At 46.5% G+C, this 24,513-nt stretch overlaps 2 protein-coding genes across 4 annotated transcripts in view; one reads left to right on the forward strand and one right to left on the reverse strand.

The window, feature by feature from the left end:
• The window catches only part of MGST2 (microsomal glutathione S-transferase 2), a 14,287-nt gene extending 3,882 nt beyond the window's left edge, over positions 1-10,405 (forward strand). Inside the window, exons 3-5 of one of the 2 annotated variants that reach the window (XM_036315277.1) lie at positions 5,825-5,895; positions 9,376-9,457; positions 10,160-10,405. In XM_036315277.1, coding sequence (XP_036171170.1) covers positions 5,825-5,895; positions 9,376-9,457; positions 10,160-10,289 — 283 coding nt within the window. In that variant the 3' untranslated portion in view covers positions 10,290-10,405. Of the gene's footprint in view, positions 1-5,824; positions 5,896-9,375; positions 9,458-10,159 lie in introns of those variants that run through there. The other variant, XM_036315278.1, reaches the window with a different exon arrangement.
• A 5,116-nt stretch (positions 10,406-15,521) lies between these two features.
• The window catches only part of MAML3 (mastermind like transcriptional coactivator 3), a 387,866-nt gene continuing 378,874 nt past the window's right edge, over positions 15,522-24,513 (reverse strand). The window contains exons 4-5 of one of the 2 annotated variants that reach the window (XM_036313470.1): positions 23,613-23,694; positions 15,522-18,974 (exon numbers count right to left, since the gene is read on the reverse strand). In XM_036313470.1, the coding sequence (XP_036169363.1) occupies positions 17,977-18,974; positions 23,613-23,694 (1,080 nt within the window). In that variant the 3' untranslated portion in view covers positions 15,522-17,976. Of the gene's footprint in view, positions 18,975-23,612; positions 23,698-24,513 lie in introns of both variants that reach the window. The other variant, XM_036313469.1, reaches the window with a different exon arrangement.

Genomic DNA, 24,513 nt, shown 5'->3' on the forward strand with positions numbered 1-24,513 from the left:
TTATTTTTAGACTAAAACTTTTCATATTACTTCTAAGCCAGGAGTCTAGAAGTATATGTAGTGGGTTTCATGTTTCTAGGTAAGATAGAGGAATTGCTTCTTACTTAGTTCTTGTTAAAGTATCCTCTTTTACTTCATGCTAAATTATTCAGTTCCTGGTCCAGAATTAACTGCCATAAGGCCCAAGTAAACCCAGTCGTCACGAATCTGAGTACTCTTTGTAATATTACCCTCTTCTTACTCTTGTAGGTCTGTAATTTTGTTGTTGTTACTATTTCACTAGTTTTTTTTTATAGTCATTTTGAATTCTAATTATGAAATTCAGGAATTAAAACAAGTGAACTTAATGCATATCTAAAAGCTACGGAGAAAAGGAAAATTTAGAAAGATAGTACTTTTTCAAACATTCTGCGCTACTGGGATGATGGGAATGTGGGTCACCTAATTTTGTAGTAAGTGCAAATAAGTTAAATGAGAGAGACAGTAAGCATGTCTCCATTTTTCTTCCACGTGTATACTCATCTTGGGCACTAGCTGGGAGCACAGAATGTACTTACCCACTAAATGAGGGCTTGAGATCGCTCCAAGATGAAAAAATGACTCTAAATGGTGAGCTGTTCGACCTCTAGCCTCCTGCTCCACAAGCACCAGTCTTAGTCAGCTTGCGCTGCTGTAACAAAACACCACGGACTGAGAGGCTTAAATAACAGACATTTGTTTTCTCCCAGTTCTGGAGGCTGCTCGGCTAAGACCAAGGTTCTGGCTGATTCGATTTTCTGGTGAGAGTTCTCCTTTCATGGCTCTCCAAGTCCTCACGTGGCCTTTCCTCTGCGCACGTGTGCCTGGGTGCTGGGAGAGTGAGGCCGGTGGGTGCCAGAGAGCTCGGCTATTTCTTCTTATAAGACACCAATCCTATGGGATCAGGGCCCTTCTGCCCTTGTGTATCCTTAAGTACTTCCTTACACCAACATATGGATGGTAGGGCTTCAACATATGGATTTTGGGGAGGGCACAAACACTCAGTCAGTGCCACCACCAAAAGCGTCTGTCGCACAGACTGGGTGATTTCAGGGAGTCAGGGGACGGCTGGCATTTGATGAGCTGCAAGCCTCACTCCCTCTCTGCTCACCCTGTTCCTTGTCAGCCACATCGCTGACAAGTGCTGGTTAGAGTCATGTTCTCCTGCCACCCCCCACAACCTCCCTCGGGTGTCCCCACACAAGGGTTACTTGACAAGGAGCAATTTAGATAGTTACGCGTCTATAAAAGATTAACTCAGCAACCTCTCATCCCCAAGACTGTTCTGAGTGTATTAGCCTGGTGCTCCGACCCCCAGTCAGAGTAATAATCCAAAAGACGTCCCAGGGTCGAAAGCCAGCGGCTGGGGCCTGGGTCCTGGGGCCTCTGTTAACAGTGCGAGCCGCCCGCTGCTCAGGAAAACAGCCATGAAGCAAAAGGAGGGAGAAAACGCAGCAAACAGAAACTCGAAAGAGGAAAACCTACGAAAGCGCCTTTAAGTTGTTTTTTTTAGTTTTTAAAAGATATCACACTATGAGCACGGCCCTAGAAATGATCTACGTCTGATCAGGTTTTCTCCTTTGGCGAATGGTCCAGATTTCCCATGAGCAAGATTGTTATAAGCAAAGTTGTCTGTTCATTAGAAATCTCTCTGTCAAATCACAAAGATGTTCAGAAGTGATGTGTACCCTGAGAGGGTGCACTAAGTAATCTGCTGGGAGGGGGGGGGGTATTCAAACTTCTATTTATACTTAAAATTTCATCCTTTTGTTTCTATTTTGTGTGTGTTTTATAATACATATGACATTCTTTCCAAGTCAATTGTATTAGCTGTGCTGATGGATCAACCCCATATTCCCAATGGTTGGACTCAATGGACGTTTCCTTCTTGCTCACATGAAGTCCTATATGGGTGTTCCTATTGGGTGGCCTTCCACGTGGTCATTCAGAGGCCTCAGCTCCTTCCGTCTAAGGGGTCTTTCCCCACCCAGGTCCTCAGCGTTCTCCCCATTCAACCAGCGAGTGGGGGAAGGAGCTTGGCACACCCTCGACTTAACCATTTGGCTCAGAAGTGACATATTTCACTTTCATGCACTTTCCATTGGCAAGAAGGGGCACTGCTGGAATGCAAGCGGGCTGGGGGTGTCTTCCCGGGCTGGGCAGCACCCACTCAGTCCATCGGCCGTCAGCTAGCACCTCTGCTACCGTAGGCATGTGTATGTTTTTATGAGGGCTGTAGAGCTGTTAGGGCTATGTGATGAAAACCATTTGGAGACTAATGTTTCAGGAACTGTCAGAGTTTGGGTTGCCTTGCCGTAAATTGATTCTTTTTTCCCCCCCAAATGAGGTGAACTTTGCAGTACCCTTAATGACTGAGACAGGGTCCTGACAGCATTTAGTTTGGGACTGCTCTCCCTGCTCCCAGCCCTCGGATCCAGGTGGGAATCTGCAGAGACCACACGTCCTAAGCCTCACGGCCCAGACTCCCCTGGACTTGGGTGGACCATGAGGGTTTTAGCAGCCATAATGACTCAGTCTCAACAGGCTCCACCAGGCTGGCCTTTAGGATGACCACCTAAAGTGCCTGGCACTTTCTCGGTGTGGACACTCAACGTTCTGTGTCCCAGGAAAGCCCTTAGTTCCAGGCCAACCAGACAACTTACCGGGTGGTCCTGGTTTTAAAGCTGAAAGTCCCATGTTCTGAAAACCTTCCCCATCTAGGGCAGACCAGGATGGTTGTCCACAGACTGTCCTTTCAGCAAAGACTCTTTCTGTTCTCAGTCCTGTGTGGAAGTGAGGTGCATGGTGACATCTGCCTGTAACAAAGGAGAACCTCCCCCTGCTCTTTTCATGGGAAGCTTAAGTATCAGCGGAGCACAGGATCATGGTGCAAAGAGGGCTCTAACCAGCCAATGAGGTGACAGGCTCAGCTTCCCTCAGCAGACGTGGAGGGAAGGTGGGCATCACTGGGGGCCCTCAATGGTGCCTTCTGTTCCCATAGGAAGGGACATTGACACAGCTGCTGCCAGCTGTTTTCTGTCCCATCTGGAGATTTTCCTGAGGACCTCCTATATCAGTGGTTCTCAACCTTCCTAATGCTGCGACCCTTTAATACAGTTCCTCAGGTTGTGGTGACCCCCAACCATAAAATTATTTTCGTTGCTACTTCATAACTGTAATTTTGCTACTGTTATGAATCGTAATGTAAATATCTGATATGCAGGATGTATTTTCATTATTACAAATTGAACATAATGAAAGCATAGTGATTAATCACGAAAACAATATATTCAATATGTGTTTTCCGATGATCTTAGGCGACCCCTGTGAAAGGGTCGTTTGACCCCCAAAGGGGTCGCGACCCACAGGTTGAGAACTGCTGTCCTATATGAAGATGACAGAATAGATCTGCCTTTATGTCCACAAGAGACCAATAATTATTCTCATTTTGGTAATTGTGATCCGTTATTGAAAGGATTGTTAAGAACAAATTTTGAGAGTTTGGTCCCTTTGAGTTCAACAAAGTCTGTTGACAGCTTACCGTGAAGAGCTGTCCTGGGACACATCCAGGCATGGGCCACTTCGCCGTGGTGGGCACGTGCTGGAGGTCATCATGAGCAGGTAGGATGGGATTCCAGGTATCTTAAGGCCAAGCAATCCCGGTGTTCTCGTCAGGCAGCAGCAGAGAGGACTGTCAGTAAATAGCAGGGCCCCAGGACTGACTTAAAGCAGGTCAGCAAAGGAGGGGCCAGGGGAAAAGTATAGTCATTGGGACAGGAGGTCAGGGGGAGTCGTCAGTGACAGCTCACAGGGGCCAGGGGCTCATTTCCTGGGGAAGGAGGTGCAGGGATATGGTGCTAAACTGGCCCAATGCTCCAGGCTTTGGCCTCCAGGACCACAAATGCCTGTTACCTTCCCATCCTGACCTGAATCTGAATAGCTTCCAACAAGCCCTGCTCACTAGGACCTCAGCCCTCCTCCTCCTATCTTCTCAGTTACTTCCCGGAGCCCAGCGGGTGTGTGCAGGGGCACAGCCCTCCTGGCCAGCAGTGTAAGGCATGGCCGTGCGCCGCCCTGCTAGAGTCCTCCCTAAAGCCTCGTGGGTCAGGTGGGTGAGAGCCCCATTGGCTTTCAGAGCTCAGTGTGTGTGGGGGCCGGGCCCTCAGGTTGGGGTGCTGGGTGTGCGGGCCTCACAAGGAAGCTGGGAGTTGAGGGTTCCCTCCTGATTGTAGGGCGCTGTGCTGGGGGTGGGGTTTATGGTGCGAGTGTGTCTGGGCCTTTTCTTATAAAAATAATACAGGGTGGGCATTTCCTCAGTTGACCGAGGTGTAGGAGCCACTCAGCTGGTGTCTGGACTTTCAGAGGGAGTTGCTCTGTGTGCAGCTGTGCATACCACGAGAGGAGAGAGGTTCGGGGGCCCCTGATGTCACCCTCTGGGTTGCAAAAACCAAACCAAACCAAACCACTTTTTTTTCCAATTAAAAATATCACTTATGGGTTTCACCAGCCACTACCAGCTACTTCCGGGTCAATTGCCCATCACCTCAATGTAAGTGCTCAAGCTTTTAAGGCTTTTTAAAGAAAGCATGTGGACAACACGGTGATGATTGCAGGGGGAGGAGGAGTGGAGGTGGAGGAGGGCATAGAGGGGATAAATGGTGATGGAAAAAATAAAATTAAATTAAGAAAATAAAGCATGTGGGATCATTGATAATCCTGTACATGATGACTCTCCCACCAAGATCCACTCAAGACCTCATTACAAATTACATTAAAGCTCTCTCTGGTTGTGATATTGTCAGCAAAGAATGCAGCCAACCTCCCCAAGATCTCTGGAAGGCGGAGGACTATGATGCATCATTTTCCCTTTCCTAGGTGCAGATGCATCAACTATAGTTCCCAGAGAACTGTTCCCTTTTGCTTAAAATGGTATCAACGTTTCCATCCAAGTCTTTTGTGAACAGAGGCAATCTGAGTTGACATGAAGACAGAGCTTCAGAATCTGGAGCTGACACGGTCTCCCTTCGATTCTCTGTGAGGCCCCGTCAAATTGGGCTCAGTGGACTCTGTCTGTCCTCTGTACAATGGGAATGAAATATGCTCATTCATTTACCTCAGGAGGTTTTAGGGAAATTATTTAAAGACCATTTTAAAAAAATGTGCCGAGTCACTTAAGTGGAAGCAGTGGATATGAGGGAATTTGGGGGAAGAAATGTCTTTAATATGAATTGAGTTATTTTCTGGGTTCTTCAGATAAGATAGAGAATACTTTTTAGGCTTAGGATCATGACAATCTCAAGGCCTTTTGTATGGAAAAGAGCATGATTCATTTCTATTTCTGGCAGCTTGTAAGTAGGAGAGTGATTCCTGGCCCTGCTCTGAGGTTTAAACAATGTTTCAGTCTCACCTCAAAAGGCACTCTAGCCCTGGCCGGTGAGGCTCAGTTGGTTGAGCATCATTGTCCATTGCACCAAAATATCACTGGTTCAATTCCCAGTCAGGGCACATGCCCAGGCTGTGGGTTCGATCCCCAAAGTCTTGGTGTGTATAGGAGGCAACCAATCAATGTCTCTCTCTCACATGGATGTTTCGCTCTCCCTTTCCCTTCCTCTCTCTTTAAAAATCAGTAAACACATATTTTTAAAAAAGAGTCATTTTACATGGAAGGGTCATTTAAGCTCTTTATGTAAATTCTTATATTATTTTTGTGAAAAGACAATGGACAGTTTACCTCTAGATTGAAACTCAATACTTTGGCGTAGAGTTTTCTCATAAAATAACTCATGTCTTTACCTTTTTCCTGCAGACAAAATGGTGTGGAGTTTTACCCGCTATTCATGATTACACTGTGGATGGCTGGATGGTATTTCAACCAAGGTAATTGCAAAACACATTCCGCTCTGTTCCAAGGAGGATTATGGTTCTTGGAACGATTGAGGGGTAGACATGCAACCACACATCTACGAATCCTGGAGATTGTTTTAAACAAAACCAGCAACGTCTCTGTTCATCAAAGAGCACTGAGCTGCAGATAGTCTAACTCTGCTCTATTCTAATTTAATTCAATACTTTTTTTTTTTAAAGTTGAAACAAACGATATGTTGGGCACTTCAGAATAAAAACAACACAACATTTGTCTTGACTTCCAGATCTTGCGTTAGTTTCTTGACCTCCTTTGGATCATGTCCCAGACCCCCTGCAGGCGTGCGTCCTGACCTGCAGTTGATAGTAGGGGAGGCGGATGGCTTGCCTCATCTTAGCTCCATGTCACAGTCCCTCACTGTGGTTTCCCAGCAGAATGTCAACTCCCTGAGGTCAGGAATTTGCCCCATTTGCTGCTGTATCCCCAGGGCCTACTGAAGGGGGTTGAGGGGCTCTTGCATGAAAGACTAACAGCCGTAACCAAGACTGATGTCTAAAATCCCAAGCCACGGAAGGACCCAGTTGAAGCAGAACCTGAGCTGCTGTTTATTCATGTGTCATCTCACGCCCCTGCTGTGGGCGTCCTTCCCTGGGGGGCAGTGATGAGAGCGGTAAAGCCATGGTGGTGGCCGACCTGGACTGCTGGGCTTAGCACTGTGGTCAGAAGCACGTGGAGAATACTGCTGCCTGGTCCCACCCACATCTGGGGGCTGCCCAGGCAACGGAGTGTTTGAAACCTCTCAGGTGATTCTAATGTATAGACAGAGTTTCGAACCCCACCCCTGGGTTCTATAATTTATTCCTGCTTCCCATACAAAGAAACTGAAGTACAGAAAGGTTAAGAAATTTGTCCAACTTAACTACCAGTGTAGGAGAAAATCAGCTTTCAAGTACAGAGCAGGGTCTATGGAATTGGACCCGACGATCCATGTCCCTTTTCTTGAGAGTTCCCAGGGATGCAGTGCCGTTGTTTGTATGTAACAACTCTACAATAATGTACTTTCTATTGGACTGGGTATCCTTGGCGAGACGAGGGCTTTACCCAAACTATGCCTCACGGGAGGTTAGATCAGCGCCAGCTGCCTTGGCTGGAGAAAGTCAATCCGCTTTACTTTCTTTTTAAAAATATTTTTATTGATTTTTAGAGAGAGGAAGGGAGAGGGAGGAAGAGAAACATCAATGGAGAGCTACCTCCTGCTCGTCCCCTACTGGGAATCTAGCCCACAGCCCAGGCATGTGCCCTGACTGGGAATCAAACCAGCAACCTTTTGGTGCATGGGAGGAGGCACCAAACTGAGCCATACTAGCCAGGGCCATCCCTATGCTTTCTGATAACTCTGATGGCCTCATTTGAGTTTGACCCATGATGGCTAAGACTTAAATAGTAAGCCCAAATCCCGCTGCTTTCAAACGCAGTCCTATCACCTTCTTCTTGTAATTTTCACTGTCGACTGAGGGATTTCAGATAAAATGTCCTTTAGAGAACGACTCCTTAACTTTATTCGCACTCACACTGTTGTCCCTTACGGGCACGAGTGAAGGCCTGGTTCCTTGTCAGGTGAGACCACATGAACAACTAATAAGAAAAGTGCCTTTTGATCATGGGGCTCAGCCTCTGCCATTGGAGCCTTTGCATTTCGCTGTGATGGGCCCACTGCCTGTCAGGAAGGCATTTCTCAGGTCTCTTCTTGTAATTTTCTCTGGGTTCTTTCTCATCCAAAGTAAGTTGCCTATTAACTGCCCCTGAACAGTTCTCACCGGTTTTTGGGAGCCATTTATTAGATGGGGAGTTTCAAACGGTAGCCTGCTCAGAGACTCTCCACCCCCGCAGGCACCTTGCTTGGCATCCTTCAATCTCCTCCGAATGGAAAATCAAAGGCACCGCCTCCAGTTCCCGCTGTCCCGTCCCTCATTTCCTTCACTGCACCTTCCAGTCTAATTTTCTTTTCATTATTCTATGTATTTGTCGTCAGTCTTTGCTGATAAACTCCATAAAGGCAGGGAGCTTGTATCTATCTCACTGCTAACCCCAATTCTTAGACTAACGCCTGGTATGTAGAGGAAGCTAGGCCTGGTTGGTGTGGCTCCTTCGGCTGAGCATCGTCCCATGCACTGGAAGGTCAATTCTGGGTCAGGGCACATGCCCAGATTGCAGTTTGATCCCTGCTTCCCCCCCCCACCCCCCGCCCCGCCCATTGGGGAGGCAACCGATTGATATTTCTCACACTGATGTTTCTCTCTCTCTCCCTCTCCCTTCCTCTCTCTCTCTAAAATCAACAACAACAACAAGAAAATGTTTGTGACCTAATAACATACTGACTTTAATTCTATCCAGCATATCAGAATCGCACAGATACGCTCTGTGTGTTTCTGAGAGGGCTCTGGCAGTTCCCACCGTGTGGTGCTCAGGAAAGAGAGGGCTGCTCATGTAGGGAGGGTGTTGATGTTTTACACTGGACAGGATGGCAGGACATCACGCCATACTTTATATTTCTTTTAGGTGAAACTTATTTTTAAAGAAATAAAAAAATCTTATGTGCACCGTTCAATGAGTTTTGACAAGTGTGTACACCTGTGTGACCCAACTCCCTAGGAAGATAGAGTACATGACGACCTCCCAGACGTTGTCCCATGCCCTTCCCAGTCAACCCCTTTCAGCGGCAAACACTGTTCGGAAGGTTTTCTTCCTGGTGTAGTTCTGCCCGTTCTGGAACTTTCCATATTGGAAGCACACACTGTGGCCTCATTCACTCCACAAAACGTTTTTGAGATTCACCATGTTTCTTTTCACTGCCGAGTGACATTCCACTGCATGAGTCTCACAGTTTGGTGATCTGTCCTCCTGTTTATAGGCTTCTGGGCTGCTCCCAGTTTTTGGCTATTGCGAATAAAGCTGCAATGAACATTCTGTACAAGTCTTTTTATGGGCATGCGCTTCCATTCCTCTTGGGTAAATACATAGGAATGGAATTGCTGGGTCAAAAGTATGTGTCGTTTCAAAAGAAACTACCAGACCTTTCCCCCAAGTGGCTGTATTATTTTGTTTTCCCACCGATAACGTATGAAGATTCCTACATCACCAACATTTGTATTGTCAGTCTTTTAGTGTCTGAGCCATTCTCATGGGCGTGCAGTGGTGTCCTCTTGTGGTTTTAAATCAGTTTGCTGATACTGAATGATGATGAATAATGTGGGAAAATTTTCATGTGCTTATTGGTACACTTGTTTATCTTTTCCTGTGAATTCTTTATTCAAATATTTTTCCCATTGCAAAAATCAGGTTGTTTTTCTTTCAACTGAGGAACTGTCGTCAGAATTCTCTATGTATCTTGGACACACATCTTTGGTCAGACATTTTGTGACCATTTTCTCAGCTCCCACACTTTGAGAGACTGTCCTCAAACTCTATCTTCTTTGTTTTTTTTCCCTCTATAGTTTTCGCTACTTGTCTGGGCCTGGTGTATATGTATGCCCGTCACCAGTATTTCTGGGGATATTCGGAAGCTGCTAAAAAAAGGTAAGGAGAACCCAAGAATTGATGTTTGGGAAAAAAGCAATGGACAGAGTCTGAATTAGCGTGCTGTTCCTGAGAGTATTAACAGCACTGATGGCTGTGATTGCCCGAGGCCACATCTCCCCAAGTCCATGCACAATTAGGCACCAGACAGGAAAGTTCAAGTATAAAAATGTGTACTAAGTGTGCACTCTTCGATCATCACACTTTCTTTTAATATATCTTTATTGATTTCAGAGAGGAAGGGAGAGGGAGAGAGAGAGAGAAACATCAATGATGAGAAAGAATCGTTGATTGGCTGCCACCTGCACGCCCCCTACTGGGGATTGAGCCGCAACCCGGGCATGTGCCCTTGACTGGAATCGAACCCGGGACCCTTTAGTTTGCAGGCCTACACTCTATCCACTGAGCCAATTGGCTAGGGCTGACCATCACACTTTCAATCCTTGCAAGAATTTTGTGTTAGCTTCAGAAAGTTACCAAGGAAATAATCCTGCCTGGCCTTAACAATCCTTTGAATGTTAGAAGGAGCCAACTAACCCGTGTGGTTAGGCATCCCCTTTAATTTATATGATGAATGCAAATTTTCAAGTGGCCAAAACATGGAAGTTCTGGGCAGTATCTACAGTGAGCAGCTGACCCCAGGACGCCCAGCTTCACCACTGTAGCCCTTTAATACCTCCCTCCCTCATCTCTGCCCTGCAGGATCCTTGGTTTCCGGTTGAGTCTGGGGGCTCTGGCCTTGTTGGCCATCCTAGCAGTTCTCGGGATTGCAAACAGCTTTCTGGATGAATACCTGGACATTGATATCGCCAAGAAACTGAGGCACTTCTAACTCCCTATCCCCCCACCCCCCTGCTCAAATGCTTGCAGAAGGTATTTCTACTCTGAAAGTTATATGGTTTCACTTGTTCCATTAGAACAAAAATAAAAGCCTTGGTTCTGTTTTTATTGAAGTGGCTTTGTAGAAACACACCCTTAGAGACTCGATTCCCTGTGCCTTTAAGAACGGAAGTTTGCTCTGGGAGGGTATATTGGACCATCAGTGGAAGTGCGCTGGGCCTGGTTAGAGAAGTGCAGGCTGAAGTCCCGCCCGCGTGGGGCTTGGAGAGCCTGCCGCTGGACCCCACGGGGCTTTCTGTGGACCGTGGCCATCACCTGCCTCCGAGACTGCTTATCCCTGGATAGAAAGTTCCAGACAGACGCTGATAAGACAGCTCATCACACTTAATTGGCGGCTGGAAAGCAACCCAGGTGGCTGCATGTGGGGGAATCAGGCAAACACACAGAGTAGCCAGAGCAGAGAGCTGCCGGCTAACAGCTCAAAATAAGCCTGGCTGTGAAAACGGACTTTATAAAGAAAAAGGAAGGCAGATTATTTTCAAGGCACCACCTAGGGACCTGTGCTCAGTGAGCGTTCTGCCCCTGGCAGGGATGGGGAGGGCCGTGGTCGGTGGGGACCGGGCTGGGTTCTGATGCCCCCCCCCCATGCCTGGGGCCATGGCTGCTGTGACCCTGTGTGCAGCCACTGCCTGGCACAATTACCATGACCTCTCTTCACGTTCTTCATTCTGTAAAACGGGAATGAGTCTGCCTCGCAGTCCGCAGGAACCTTAGGAAAATGAAATTATGAGCATGTAATATCTCATCAGGGAGAAAGCTCTCCTGTCAATTTTTCCAGAGAAAGTTGGACGCCTTGAATCTGGTGTGGATATTCAAGGAGCTGTTTATCAGAACTTCTCTCTTTTGTGTGTACAAAGGAAGTTACAAAGGTTATGAAGAATAGAAAAAGAAATAAAAGTATTTAAGCACCAGTGTTTCTAGAATAGGAGGAGAGAAAACAACTTCTTACACCCCAAACACAAGTACCAACTATCCAAAGTACGCCAAGAACATTTTGGTCTGGGGATAGAGATATCTGGCTCCAAGCCTGTCCCCTCCACCTCCCACCCCTGCATTCGCTGTTAGACTCCCGAGGACCTCAGCAGAGGCAGAGCAGTAAGGCGGGGAGAGCTCAGAGTCGGCAACGCCGCCCCTGCTCTGAGCCTGCTGGCTTCATGGCTCTCTGCCTCAGTGTTCTCACAGGTAAAATGGGGCTGATGCTCTAAAATGCTATAATCCTGGGGCCTTTTACTTTTTAGTATTCTGATCAGTTATGGTGACTTGTATTGTGATGTTTTAGTTGTCTTATACACTGAAGACAAGGAAGAGAATGCAAATATTTGACCCTAAAGCACAATTACTCCTTTGGAAGTGGGGAAAATACAATTCTTCAAATCTTACATTTGAGGATTTTTAAACAACTTCTATTTTTGCATCTAAATTGAAACTATTTAAATTATAAACACACACAGAGTTTGGTTAAAAAGCATGTGGAAAAAGAAGATGGGTGTACCACGATATCGGAGTTTTGCATCTTTAAACATCTGAACGACAGAATTTATTTCCTTTGTTCTAATTCTGTTGTCACCAAGGCAACCTCTTGATCATTTTAATTCCTACAAATTGGGCTACAGGGAGCAAACGCACTGGCTGGAGAGATGGGAATTTCCCATCTCTTTGACAGTTACATATATATTTTTTGCATATTAGTTAAATTGATTTTTATGTGTAGAAATCAGTTTATTATCTCAAGAAGTCAATATTATGAACAAAAGGGATGGAGAAGAACTTTTCTGCCTTAAAAGAGTCTAAAGAGAATAAAAACCAAATGGCAATGTAGGATCCTCAATCAAATCCTCAGGCCCTGGCTGGTGTGCTTAATGGTTAGAGCGCCAGCCTGCACAGTGGAGGGTCTTGGGTTCGATTCCTGGTCAAAAGCATGTACCTAGGTTGCTGGTTCAACCCGTGGGTCAGGGTGCATGCAGGAGGCAACCAATTGATGTGTCTCTTTCACCCCCTGCCCTCCCTTCCACTCTCTCTAAAAATCAATAGAAAAAATATCCTTGAATGAGGATTAACAACAACAAAAAATTCTGGTTAGAATAAAACAGCACGGAAGACATCTGGGAGGCAATTGGGACAATTTGAATATGGAGTGAGAATGAGATGCTATTAGGGAATGGATGTTAATTAGGTGAGGTGTGATACTGATAGTGTGGCTAGGGGAGAGAACACCTGATTCTTTGGAACTGCAAGCTGAGAAGTGGCGGGGTGAACTGGCTGGAGTGTGTGTAACTTACTTTGAATTGGTTCTACAAAATAAGTATGTGATTTGGCAATGTGTTAACAATTATTGAATCGAGTTGGTAAGTGTATATAGTTATTCATTGTATTATTTTTTTCCTGATTTTTTGAAAAGTATTCAAAAAAAGTTTAAAAATCTAAGCAAAGTCAAATCCTTAAAGCAGGTAGCTCTTAGTAGCTGTATGTCTGATTTGGAATCTGTGGCATCCATAGAGCCAGCTGTCCTGGGAGAGGCGGGGACACGTGAGCCCTACGTGTGTGAACACTGCCGTAGTTACCTCCACCTGTTGCATGAAAAAGACAGGTGTCTGTGGTAGTTCATCCAGAAGACACCAGAATGGAAAGCTAATGTCCTTAGAACTTAAAACCAAAAGGAAAAGAGATTAGAGGAGAAAACCAAAGGGAAAAGAGGAAAATAAAATAAAAAGATAAAGGTCTGGCCTGCTGGTGTGGCTCAGTGGTTGAGCTTCAACTTATGAAGCAGGAGGTCATGGTTCGAATCCTGGTCAGGGCACATGCCCAGGTTGCAGGTTGGATCCCCAGTAGGGGGTATGCAGGAGGCAACTGATCAATGATTCTCTCTCATCATTGATGTATCTATCTCTTTCTCCCTCTCCCTCTTTCTCTGAAATCAATAAAAATGTATTAACACGTTAAGCGCCCAGTCACTGGTGACTGACACTATACTTTCCATCTGGAAGACAAAACAGGCTGGGCGCTTAACGTGTTTAAAAAAAAAAAAGATAAAGGTCTGGTTATACAACCAGGTGTTTTCCCTCCACACTTTGCAGAATTGGAGGAGGTGGGGTGTAACCAACAAAGTCATTCATAAGGAAAAGTATCAGGTTATTTGTTTTCCACCTCTTTTTCTCCAGTCTTCCTTGAAAAAAATGGCCAGAGGCAGAAATGGCTCATCCAGTGCTTCTGAATGTTCCTTAATTTTCAGCAACAAAAATACATCTTTCTCACCGGGGTAGATGCTTATTGACTTCTCTGCCCGGATAGACGTCTCTGCAGTGATAGCGTCATGCTCTCCTGTGGGGCTGACCAGCAGCCCCTGAAAGATGGATGAACAGATTACTCAGACACAGTTTGACTGTGAAAGAGAGGGCTAAGGGGCTCCTGGCTCTAGTGGCCAGAGCAGCCTCGATTGCCTGACTCGTTAGCTTTTTATTGCAGCTTTTATCTTTAGATACAATCAGTAGGTGAGTAATCTTGGGAGGACACGTGTTTACATTGTCCTCTAGGCAGGGGCATCCAGGGACTAAGCATAAGGATTCCAGTAAACACCCGGGGTCTGCACGTGCAGAGGCTTGTTTGGAAAGGTCAAGAAATAATTAGGGGAGCTGCCTTCGTCACTCTCCTAGGTCTCCCCTAAGTCGGAATTCTGATAAACAGGGCAGGCGGCCTTCCACACACTCCCCTTTATCAGAGTGTCCCCCTTACAAACTTCCCAACCAAGTTTCATGCTTTCCAACACTCTCCCACCTTCTTCCCTCAGTCACTGAACTGGAATTTTAGAAAGGCCAATAGGATTACATATAAGAACTTGTTTTAAAGGAGAGACCTATTCCATTCATCCAGTGCAGAACACGTTTTCACTTAAATACTAGTACAAAGGTGTGGTTTAAAAAATATTTTTATTGATTTCAGAGAGAAAGGGAGGGGGAGACAGAAACATCAATGATAAGAGAGAATCATTGGTTGGCTGCCTCCTGCATGCCCCCTCTGGGGATTGAGCCTGCAAACCTGGGCATATGCCCTGACCGGGAATGGAAAGGTGAATCTCCTAGTTCACAGGTCAAGGATCAACCACTGAGCCACACTGGCCGGGCACAAAGGTGTGGTTTTAATCCGAACTAGGAGTGCTCAACCCTTCCCAGAGCTCCCTGTTAGCCCCTCCCCCCATCCTGTTAATTTTTCGCTTTCATGTTACCTAGTGTCACATGGTGCAATTTGCCAGCCAGTCTGGAACCATAGCCCACAGTGGGTAGGACTGGCCTCTTCTCCTGCAGCCTCCATACATTAAAGTTCACCTTTGTTTCGGATCTACTTTTGACTCTCCCCAAGTGGCCTTAGGCCAGCTCTTCTGAAATCCAAGGGGTGGAGTCACATGTGTGTGAACTGTGAACAAAGGGCTCCTGGGGTGGGGAACAGAAAGGGAACTGGGGAAACAGGGCAAGAAGCCCCATAAGGAGGCAACTTTAGGCAAAGTCCCAGCCTCTGCTTGATCCTGCAGGGGGAGCTCTGGAACGTAAGTCCTATTTCTGGGTTTGTCCAGGAAGTGAACTGGGCTCTCACCTGTCCTTGGAGCAGTTTAAGCACGTTAACTCTTTGCAGGTGGGTGCAGGCTAAGCCAGGCCCTGGCTCAGGGAGTCCTCCAAGAGGTACAGCTGTGCGGTAGACATAAGGCAAACAGTGTGTGTGTGTGCCGCATGCACATGGGTGGACAGTGTCCACCCTAGTGGGCCTAAAATCCCTTTCTTACTTTCCCTCCAATATATTCCTTGAGTTTTCTTACTTTTTTTAAAATGCAATTTTTACTATCATTTTCCACGTCCTCTGAATGACCCAGGTGGATTTGAACTGTTACGGTGCTAAATCCGCAAATGGACTTCAGCTGGTTCCTTTCAAAGTTGACGCTCCTCTGCCTCCTTTGCCTCCTCCCCCGGAGGACAGATTTAGAAAGCTTTAGCTGTGCGGTTGAATTAAAAAGGCTGCAAGTGACTGATTGCTCTGTACTATTACATAAATGTTTAAATAATGATATCAAAATTTTGAGACAAGAACTGCAGTTAATCAATTACAACCCAGGCATAATATATCAGCTTAATTAAGGTTGGGGATCCAGTGACAATCCAAAAATAGACTATACTTTGGGTTGATTCAGATAACAATCTTTTATTTGTTTTTTTTTTTCTTTAAAAGTGGTATGTCAACATCACTTCATTTCTACATTTCAGAGTTCTGTACATTTCTTAAGAGGAAATAAGCAATGCTCAATGTACAAAGTAAAAAGAGAAAACTAGAAAAATCTGAATAAAATGGAGCAAGTTGCCATAGGTCATACAGTACAAATTAGTAATTAGATGTCATCTGAAGTGCAATACCACTGCTGTGATGATGAGTTAAGGGATGAAATAAAAATACTCTATTTTAAACAAACAGTATATATATATATTTATATGTATATTTTTTACAGATAGTAGACCCAGTGATATCTGCAGTATTGTAAAAACTTATTTACAAATAACTTCTTTAGACATTACATATACATCAGCACCGTAGTAAAAACAAAAACAGAACAACGTTATTAAAATCTACCTCTCTATTTAGTTGGTCCCAGGACTGGGCATTTGGAGGAAGCTTTTAAAAGGGAATGGAGCCGCACCTCCATCAGCCGCCTCTAGCTTCTCATCATTGCTTATATATTTATTTCCTGTACCTTTCAGAAAAAGGCAATTATATATTCTGTCTTCTTGTTTGCTTACTTTTTTTTTTTTTGGTTTTCATCTGTTTCCACTCAGGAGTTTCCCTGGTGTTGTCTGTCCCCATGCAGGTGTTCACGGTCACCCTGCTAACACCTCTTCCCAGAGACAGCACGGCCCCTGCCTGGGCTCCGGCCCACCTGGCCACCTGTCTCCATCCTGGCCCTCGCTGGATGCATCTATAGCTCTAGGACCTGGAGAGCAAGTCAAGGCCGCGTGTGCCTGCCTGCCGCCTCTACATCCTCTGCCCCCAGCTTTCCATTCTAACTCCTTTCTCAGGACCTTCCCCCAGGGCTGCCAGTCCAGTTCCCATGGGCCTCAGCAGGGGCTCAGGTGTGATGAGTTGCTCGAAAGGGAGCCAGCCTTTCGGACACAGAGAGGGGGTGGGAGGAGAAAAGCACACGTCACTCTCACTCAGGACAACGGTTACGCCACATGGCCTCCACAACGGGACGGGGGTGGGGAGGTGGGGGAGGGCGAGGACTTACACACAAGTCCTTGTAAATAAGAGACAAGCCTGACAATGTAGACAGGCTTCAGTTAGGGCAGCTTTGAGTGAATTACACAGAGAACAACTGTACAGGACTTCTGAAGTGGGTGACTGCCCAAATGGGAGGAACCATATCTTTCTCCTTTATGTCAGCAAAACATGTAAGGTGGAGTAACTGAATTTTCAGCGCCTCCTCTCTCAGGGGTTTAGATTTGTCTTTCTGGTGAGTAGGGGTTAGGGGCAAGGCCGATTTTAGCGCGTCGCCCCTGGATTTTCCCGCAGGGGAGCCCTCCAGGCCGGTCCTCCCGGGGTGCACCAGAGGTGTCAGGTGCGGTGTTTGTGAGCCCACCCGAAGCCTGCTCAGTTCAGGCCAGACTATCCCCTCAACTCCACACGCGGTAGAGAAAGAACACGCCAGGGTCGCCTTGGCATTTCAGACCTAAGATCTTGCATTTATTTTGACTCTGCCCAAGCTCCCTAGAGACAAAAATGCCATTACTTCCTGGAAGGACGCTGGGGTGGACACAGGAGGGACGACGGTGGGGTGGGGGAGGGAGGCGGTCACGGGGCAGGACAGTGTCCTCAGGGTTTCCCCGCCCTGCGGCACCGGTAATGGATGGGAACTGCCTGGATGTGTCGCTGTCGTTCTGGGTTCCCAGGAGGCTCCAGCCCAACTACCGGGAGTGATGGCCACCTGGTCACCAGCAGTGGGCTGCCCCAGGGACCACGGGGCCGACCCTCCTCCCAGCTCACTGGCTGTCCTGGTTAGGCAGCGAAGGGCAACGCCTGGCATTCCTGAGGGTCATCACGGGCAGGAGACAGGCCTGCAGGAGCCTCTGTGCTCTCCCTGCCGCGTCCCACTGTTCTCTGTGTCTGCCCTCCACAGCCAGGCGCAGGTCTGGGAGCCTGAGGTCTCTTTCCAGCCAGAGCTCAGCACATGTCTGAGCTGGGTGTGCAACCACCCAGCAGCCTCTGTGGGGCTCCTCCTGCCCAAGGCTCCATCTCTTGTGTCTCCAAAGCTGCAGGCTCCGCACCTGGGCCAGGAGGGGCTGACGGATGCTGGGCCGTGGGCAGCAGTCCGTCTGGGCCGGAGCAGGGAGTGCGGTGCAGGGGGCTCAGGGTCGCCTCCCCGACCTGCCTCTGGTGTGGCTCCCTCTCTTGCAGCAGGGCTCTGCCTGGTCTCGTCTTGACTGCTGTGAGAAAATCAGGTGGAAGGAGGCCCCGCGGGGCTGTGGACTGGCACCTGGATCTTCCACGCTCAGCCAGCTGCAGTTTTGCTCAGTTTACGTGGGTCAAAAAACCAAAAAACCAGGATGGGCCCACATCCTGTTTCTTTTGCCCGTTGGGCCCCCTCCTGACTAGGGGTTTCCAAACAACTCATCGAGCTCCTGCATCCACTCGTCCCCCGGCCCACCTTTGATGATGGAGTCCACGAGGTCGGCACTGTCCGAGAGGCCCGGGAAGGAGGCCCCGGCTGCTTCCCCGCTGTAACTGTAGGACATGTCCTGAGGGGCAGTCCGCTCATAGGCTTGGCTCTGGCCGCTGGGAGCAAAGCTGCCACTGGGCATCTGCTGGGCTGGGGGCTGGCTGAACACTGGAATGCCGGGGACGCCCTGGCTCAGGCCAGACATGACCATCGGCCTGGCCTGGCTGGTCCCTTGCTGCCCCGGGAGCGGTGGCATCATTTGCCGACCCATGGCAGCCGGGTTGAGGGTTCTCATGGCACCCGTGTTAGCGTCCACGACCTGGCTCAGTCCCTGTGGGAAGTGTTGCTTGGTCAGCCTCTGCTGGCCGGCTTGAAGCGAGTAGCTGGCCCCGTTGCTGAATGACCCTAATTCTCCACTAGTCCTCCCAGGCATCCCCTGTAAGCTCCTCTGCTGCCAGCCCTGGGCTCCCTGCTGGACCGTTCCCATAATGCTCTGCAGCCTTGGCGGGCCTTGGGGCCTGGGCAGGGCCTGGCCCACTGGCCCTTTCATCTGCTGGTGCTGCTGGCTCATGGCTGAGTTCACCAGCATGCTCTGACCAAACCCACTCACCATCCCCACCCCTTGCCCGGAGGCGGGTTGCCTCGGCGGCCCCTGGGCTTGGTTGTGCGCGATGCTCATGCCACTTTGGTTTGGGTGCTGCAACATCTGGGTCATTCCTGGGCTCATATTGTACATTCCTGGTTGGCTGGTAGGCGTGGTGTTGTAAGGGGACAGTCCCATCTCAGACTGGGCAGTGGCCGTGGCCATTGTCCCTGGGTTCTGGGAGGGCCCCATGCCCATCATGCCTGCGTTCTGTGCCATCAACCGCGACGTCCGCATGCTCTGGAGGGCTGCCTGGCTTCTCACAGCCGCCATGTCCTGCGGAGAGCCTGCAGGGAAAGAGGACACATAGCACTCACTCTTCTTGGTAAGCTGTGTACTGTACCAGGTGTGGGATTTTCTCTGGGAGACACAGAATGCTTCCGTATGAAAGGGTCTACTCTGATAATACACCCTTAATAGAGACAAGTATTGTTTTTCTGCTTAGAACATACACTGATGGTGCAAAATTTGGAAAGTGTTGAAAAGCACAAAGATGAAAATTCAAGTCACCCAAGTTCCCACCCTCCAGAGTTGACCACGGCTCACTACTATTTATATAAAAACAGACACACTTGCACAAATTGGGGTCACACTGTACACACGCGTCTGTAGTTGACTTTTTCACGTGAGTACCCTGATGTTTTTGTCCACATTTCAGAAGCAAATTATTTCTTATACTTCTTGATAGGATGCCATCCTCAACCAATTCGATACCATTTTTCCTGGAGGTTGAGAGGGAATTCACCTCTTAGGCTAAACTAAGAAATGGCGATGGCTGTGTGTATTCTAATTGTGAAGTGGAACATGGTTCAGTAGAGAATACTATCAGTGAAGACCATTAGACTAATTTCCCTGGAGACATGAGCAGGACTTGAGAGGTTAAAGGCCGTTGCTTCTGCTCAGAAGCTATTGCAACAGACTGGATGTTTTTTTGGACCCACTCTGTAGATTTCCACGTGCTCCAGATTCTGAGTTATAACATGTCAGTGCAAACTGGCCAGTTTCCTGAGTTAGGAAAAAAATATCATCCTGCTACTGGCTACTTGGCAATGAACTTTACGGATCTTTCCAGCGAAGTCCACTCCTTGAAATCGGCAGTGACTGTGGCTCTCGGCCGATCGCTAACAGAGTTTTGACGAAGCTGTTTAAAAGTTGGCCGGAGTATGAACACCCCGCGTCACTCCCCTCTAATTGGGCATGTGAGTGGGGACTTCTTTACCTGTTCCCAGGAAGACTCCAAACCAGCCAGGAGAATAGAAATGTCACCCTTTGAGCCACAGTCAATGCTGTAAAGGACTAGGAGGCGCGCACAATGGATTGTGCTATGTCCCTGGCTAATGATTAAGTCTAAGAGACAAAGAAAAATAGTTTTTTCTTCCTGGACATTTAAAAAAGATGCAGCATGGGAGCCAATCGATATTATAAGCAAATTTGCTCCTCCCTGGAACTGAGATGAGAAACCAGATGAGAATAGTATAACCTTGTTAAGCCTGGCACCTTGGCAGATAACTGAAGTGTGTTTTTGTCTTCCTGATGGGGGTATTGATTTCTGGAAAGCAAATATGTCTCCATATATTATTTTTCTCTTTAAGAAAGAAAATTACGGGAATTTTGAGTATGACGTTTTTGAGGCTTGAGATCAATATCATTCTGCACTGAAAAATGAAGTTTACTGTGGGGAAACCTGAAAGATCTGGGGGCGATCCTTAGAAATGTTTCCATTTGTTTGTTTTAAGCTTAATTATATCTAAGTGATTTAAAAAAAATCAAAAGTTCCTGATTAAATACTGGATGTTAGTATACAGTGCAACTTGTAATCTTGTTATGAAGTTTTGTGACCTTAACGACTAAATTTATATCGACTTTGTGGCCAATCTGATCAACTGTGGTGAAATGGGTTATTGAGTTGCTTATTTAAAAATTTAAAGGAAAAATATGCTGACTCAGAGATTGATCAGATAGACCCAAATTACACAGACAGGCTGCTGGAAATAGATAACAAGACTTTAATATTTTGGAAATTTTTGTTGTATGTTTATAATGGACATGTTGAGGGACTGGATATTGTCTGGACTAAGTTTTTGAATTAGAAATAGGTTCCTTTATTAAGTGGGCAGAAGTGCTGCAATGCTTTTTAAAAGGTATTAAAAGATTAACCAAAGCGAACCTTTATTTTTACTTAGTGTAAGTGGCTACACTATCTAAGCGTAATTCTTATGGAAAAAAAGGGCATTTTAAAATCAGCAATCAGCACCATATTTTCAAGAAAATCAAAAAGCATTTTATTAATCTAGTTTTATGCTTTCATTAGTTTTCCATATATATATATATACACACACACATATATATAGAGAGAGAGAGAGAGAAAAAAAAAATCAGGTGCATACAAAGAATTAACTTGCCTTTATCTGATTACTACTTTTTCTTCTTTTTTTTGTTTAAAACAAATCATACTGTGAGACACTATAATCAAATTAATTTTCTTGTCTACTGGTTAACATCATGATGTCAAAGACAACCTTCCATATTCTAATAGAAAGGATAATATGACATTTTTTCCTAAAAGGTCTGTCTTCTATGTTCACTCACAAGATGCCTGTATTTGTGAAGAATAAACATTTCCTCATATCATGTAACATTGCCCAGAGACACAGAACTCAATAAGAGAAAGATAGTCATTAAAACCTTTGAGATGTGTAGGTTCTCACACAGAATTTCTCTCCAAGGACAATATTTCTTATCTACCAATTTGCTATTTTCCAAGATATATAACATTATGATATCTAGGGTGTGAGTACATACATGAGAATACTGAAGATATATATATATATCTCAGGAATCCACTGGGTTGTTTAACTTAAGTGTAGCTGAATTTTTAGGTTGATTACCTATGCTTTGAGGTTTTAGGAAAATTCAAGAAGTAGAACTTTTAAATTGGAACCAAAGCATTCAGAATAATTTCTAATAGACAGGGATGGTTAACTTTGGGTGGGTCACTTCATTCCAAAAAATAATGAGTTATGAACCTAGAAAACCCAATGGACATGATGCCAGGTTTACCCAATTTAATGTTTTTAATAAGTTCATAATATAAAGCTCCAGTTCTCAAAGTATGGTCCTCTGGCCAGCAGCAGCAACTCCTGGGAACTTGTTAAAATGTAAATTCTCAGGTCCCACTGCAGGCCTCCCGAATGAGGAACTCTGAGTGGGTGGTGGGCTGTCTGTGTTTTAACAAGCTCTGCTGGGGATTCTGATGCAGGGGAACTGTGAGAACTACAGGGATAGAGGAGGACCTGTGTCTGCACCAAAGACTACCCATGTATCCATAACTATTTTCCACTCCTTCCCACCCAGGACCAAGTGAGAAGCAATTCTTCAAAGAATTCTGGCACTAATTTAGTGCATAGAACACCTGTGCACAGCCCAGGCCCTCTCGCCCTTCCCTGTGTCCAGTGGAGGGAACGGCAGCTACTCCGGTCAGCATGCTCACAGGCCCTCTTCGTGGGCTCTGGCTGTGAGCGTCGGCGGCTTTTCTCTAACCCACACCTCACAGTGCATGACCCAGAACGTACACGGGTGGTCTTATAACAGGAACAAACGGTTCCCTTAGGATGATGCCCTCTGACAGTTTCTTCTCTATTATATCGCATTGAAAAAATGTTGGTTGTGGCTCGTTCAGTTGTCTTCACAACCTGTTTGTGTGTTGTAATCCAAAGACTGAAAAATGTTAGCCTCGATCACGAATTTTTCACCCACAGTTCATGAAGGGCAGTAACACTTGTGAAATGCTACTTGAAGGCCGTATATATTTTTGTATGAGCATATGTCTGTGCAAGGGGTTTCATAGTTCCTGACAGATTCACAAAGGGATGGGTAACCCGTGAGATGTTAGGATGCATTGATCTAGGTCCCACAAAAAGGGAAGGGGATGGCGATTAGGGTTTCTACTGTTAGGGGACTCCTGGAACCTCCTAAAAACTCCCGTGGGTAGACTGGGGAGGGTCCTCAGGCTCATCCTCCACCCCACACAAGAACCTCAGGGGCTCTCTTTATTGGACATGGAAAGGATGAAACTTGAGTGGACCTTCTACTTTGTGAAACAATGGCATATGGTACGCCCATTGCTAAGGGGGCCAAGATTTGGGATTTCTGCAAAGGGCAGCAGGATCAAGATGGTCCAACTATCCTCAAGGCATTATTTATCTCTATATGCAGTAGCGATTAGTGGTTGCTGCAAGCCTGAATCTTCTACTTCGGCTGCTGGAGGTGAGGGCTTTGGCCAGCTGACCTGCTGAAATTAGCAAAGAAAAATGTGGTACAAGATTTCCCCCACTGTGGTCACTGAGATGATGACCTGGACTTTAACAAAGCCAATATTGGGCCAACAGGCACCAGTATGTTCTTACTGGTTGTTGAACTATTGAAATACTTCTTGTACCTTTGGCAAAGAACAGCTGCTTCAGCCCCCCACAGCCACCCTGACCGCCCCCTGAGCCCACCAGGATCTCTCTGGAGCCCAGTGACCACAAGGTTGCCTGGAACAGCAAGGGGTCCCCAGAATGCTTTTGATTGGTTGGTATTCTCAGTTCTTAAATATCCAATATAATAAAAGCCTAATATGCTAAGTGTCCGACTGTTCATTCGACCATTTGACCAGTTTCTATGACGTGCACTGACTGGCAGGGGGCTGATGTTCTGACCAGTAGGTTAGCTTGCTGCTGGGGTCTGGCTGATTGGGACTGGGCGAGATGGGCCAGACACACCCTGGAGCCAACCTCCCGCGGTCCCTCCCCGGCCTCTAAAATATTTCTTCTAATTAATTTCCATTCAATGTGCATAAATCCGTGCACCAGGCCGCTAGTTTGTAATATTACCTGACACAAACATAGTCCACAAGGCAATGTTACTGGCTAGACGGGCCTCACCTTGAAACTGATTGACCTGCTGCACAGGGTATGGATTCCGCTGAGGCTGGAGGTGCTGCCGGGGTACATGTGACTGCTGCAGCTGCTGGAACACAGGACAAGAAGGGTGGAGGTGAGGTGGGGACAGAGTACGCCATTAAATAGCCTGCCGTTCTGAGGAAGGCAGGGTTCTTTCCAAAACTAAACTTTGTCTTGAAGAATAACATGCGTACAGGCAAGTGCAGAAAGCAGATGTGTACAGTTTGGTGAGTTTTCACAAATGAACACACTCCTGGTAACCAGCATCTAGATCAGTGGTACTCAACCTTCCTAATGCCACGACCCTTTAATACAGTTCCTCATGTTGTGGTGACCCCCAACCATAAAATTATTTTCGTTGCTACTTCATAACTGTAATTTTGCTACTGTTATGAATCATAATGTAAATATCTGATATGCAGGATGTATTTTCATTGTTACAAATTGAACATCATTAAAGCACAGTGATTAATCACAAAAAACAATATGTAATTATATATGTGTTTTCCGATGATCTTAGGCGACGACCCCTGTGAAAGTGTCGTTCGACCCCCAAAGAGGTCGCAACCCACAGGTTGAGAACCGCTGATCTAGATCAAGACACAAAACACTGCCAGGATATGGGGCTTGCCGGTCATTACCCTTCTGACCCCGGGGAACCCCTGCCCGAACCTGACAACTCAGATCAGTTATGTCTGCTTTTGTACTTGGTTTTATGGATTTACATATACAATGTATTCGTGTCTGGCTTTGGTGCCTGGTTTCTTGTGGTCATTACCTTTGGGAGATTCAGGCATGGGATGCATGTAGCTGTGGTCTATTCATTCTCACAGTTGAGAAGTGGTCCATCCTATTAACATGACAATGAATTTACCTGTTCTAC

This window comes from Myotis myotis, unplaced genomic scaffold (genome assembly GCF_014108235.1).
Source record: "Myotis myotis isolate mMyoMyo1 unplaced genomic scaffold, mMyoMyo1.p scaffold_m19_p_6, whole genome shotgun sequence".
Classification (NCBI taxonomy): domain Eukaryota; kingdom Metazoa; phylum Chordata; class Mammalia; order Chiroptera; family Vespertilionidae; genus Myotis; species Myotis myotis.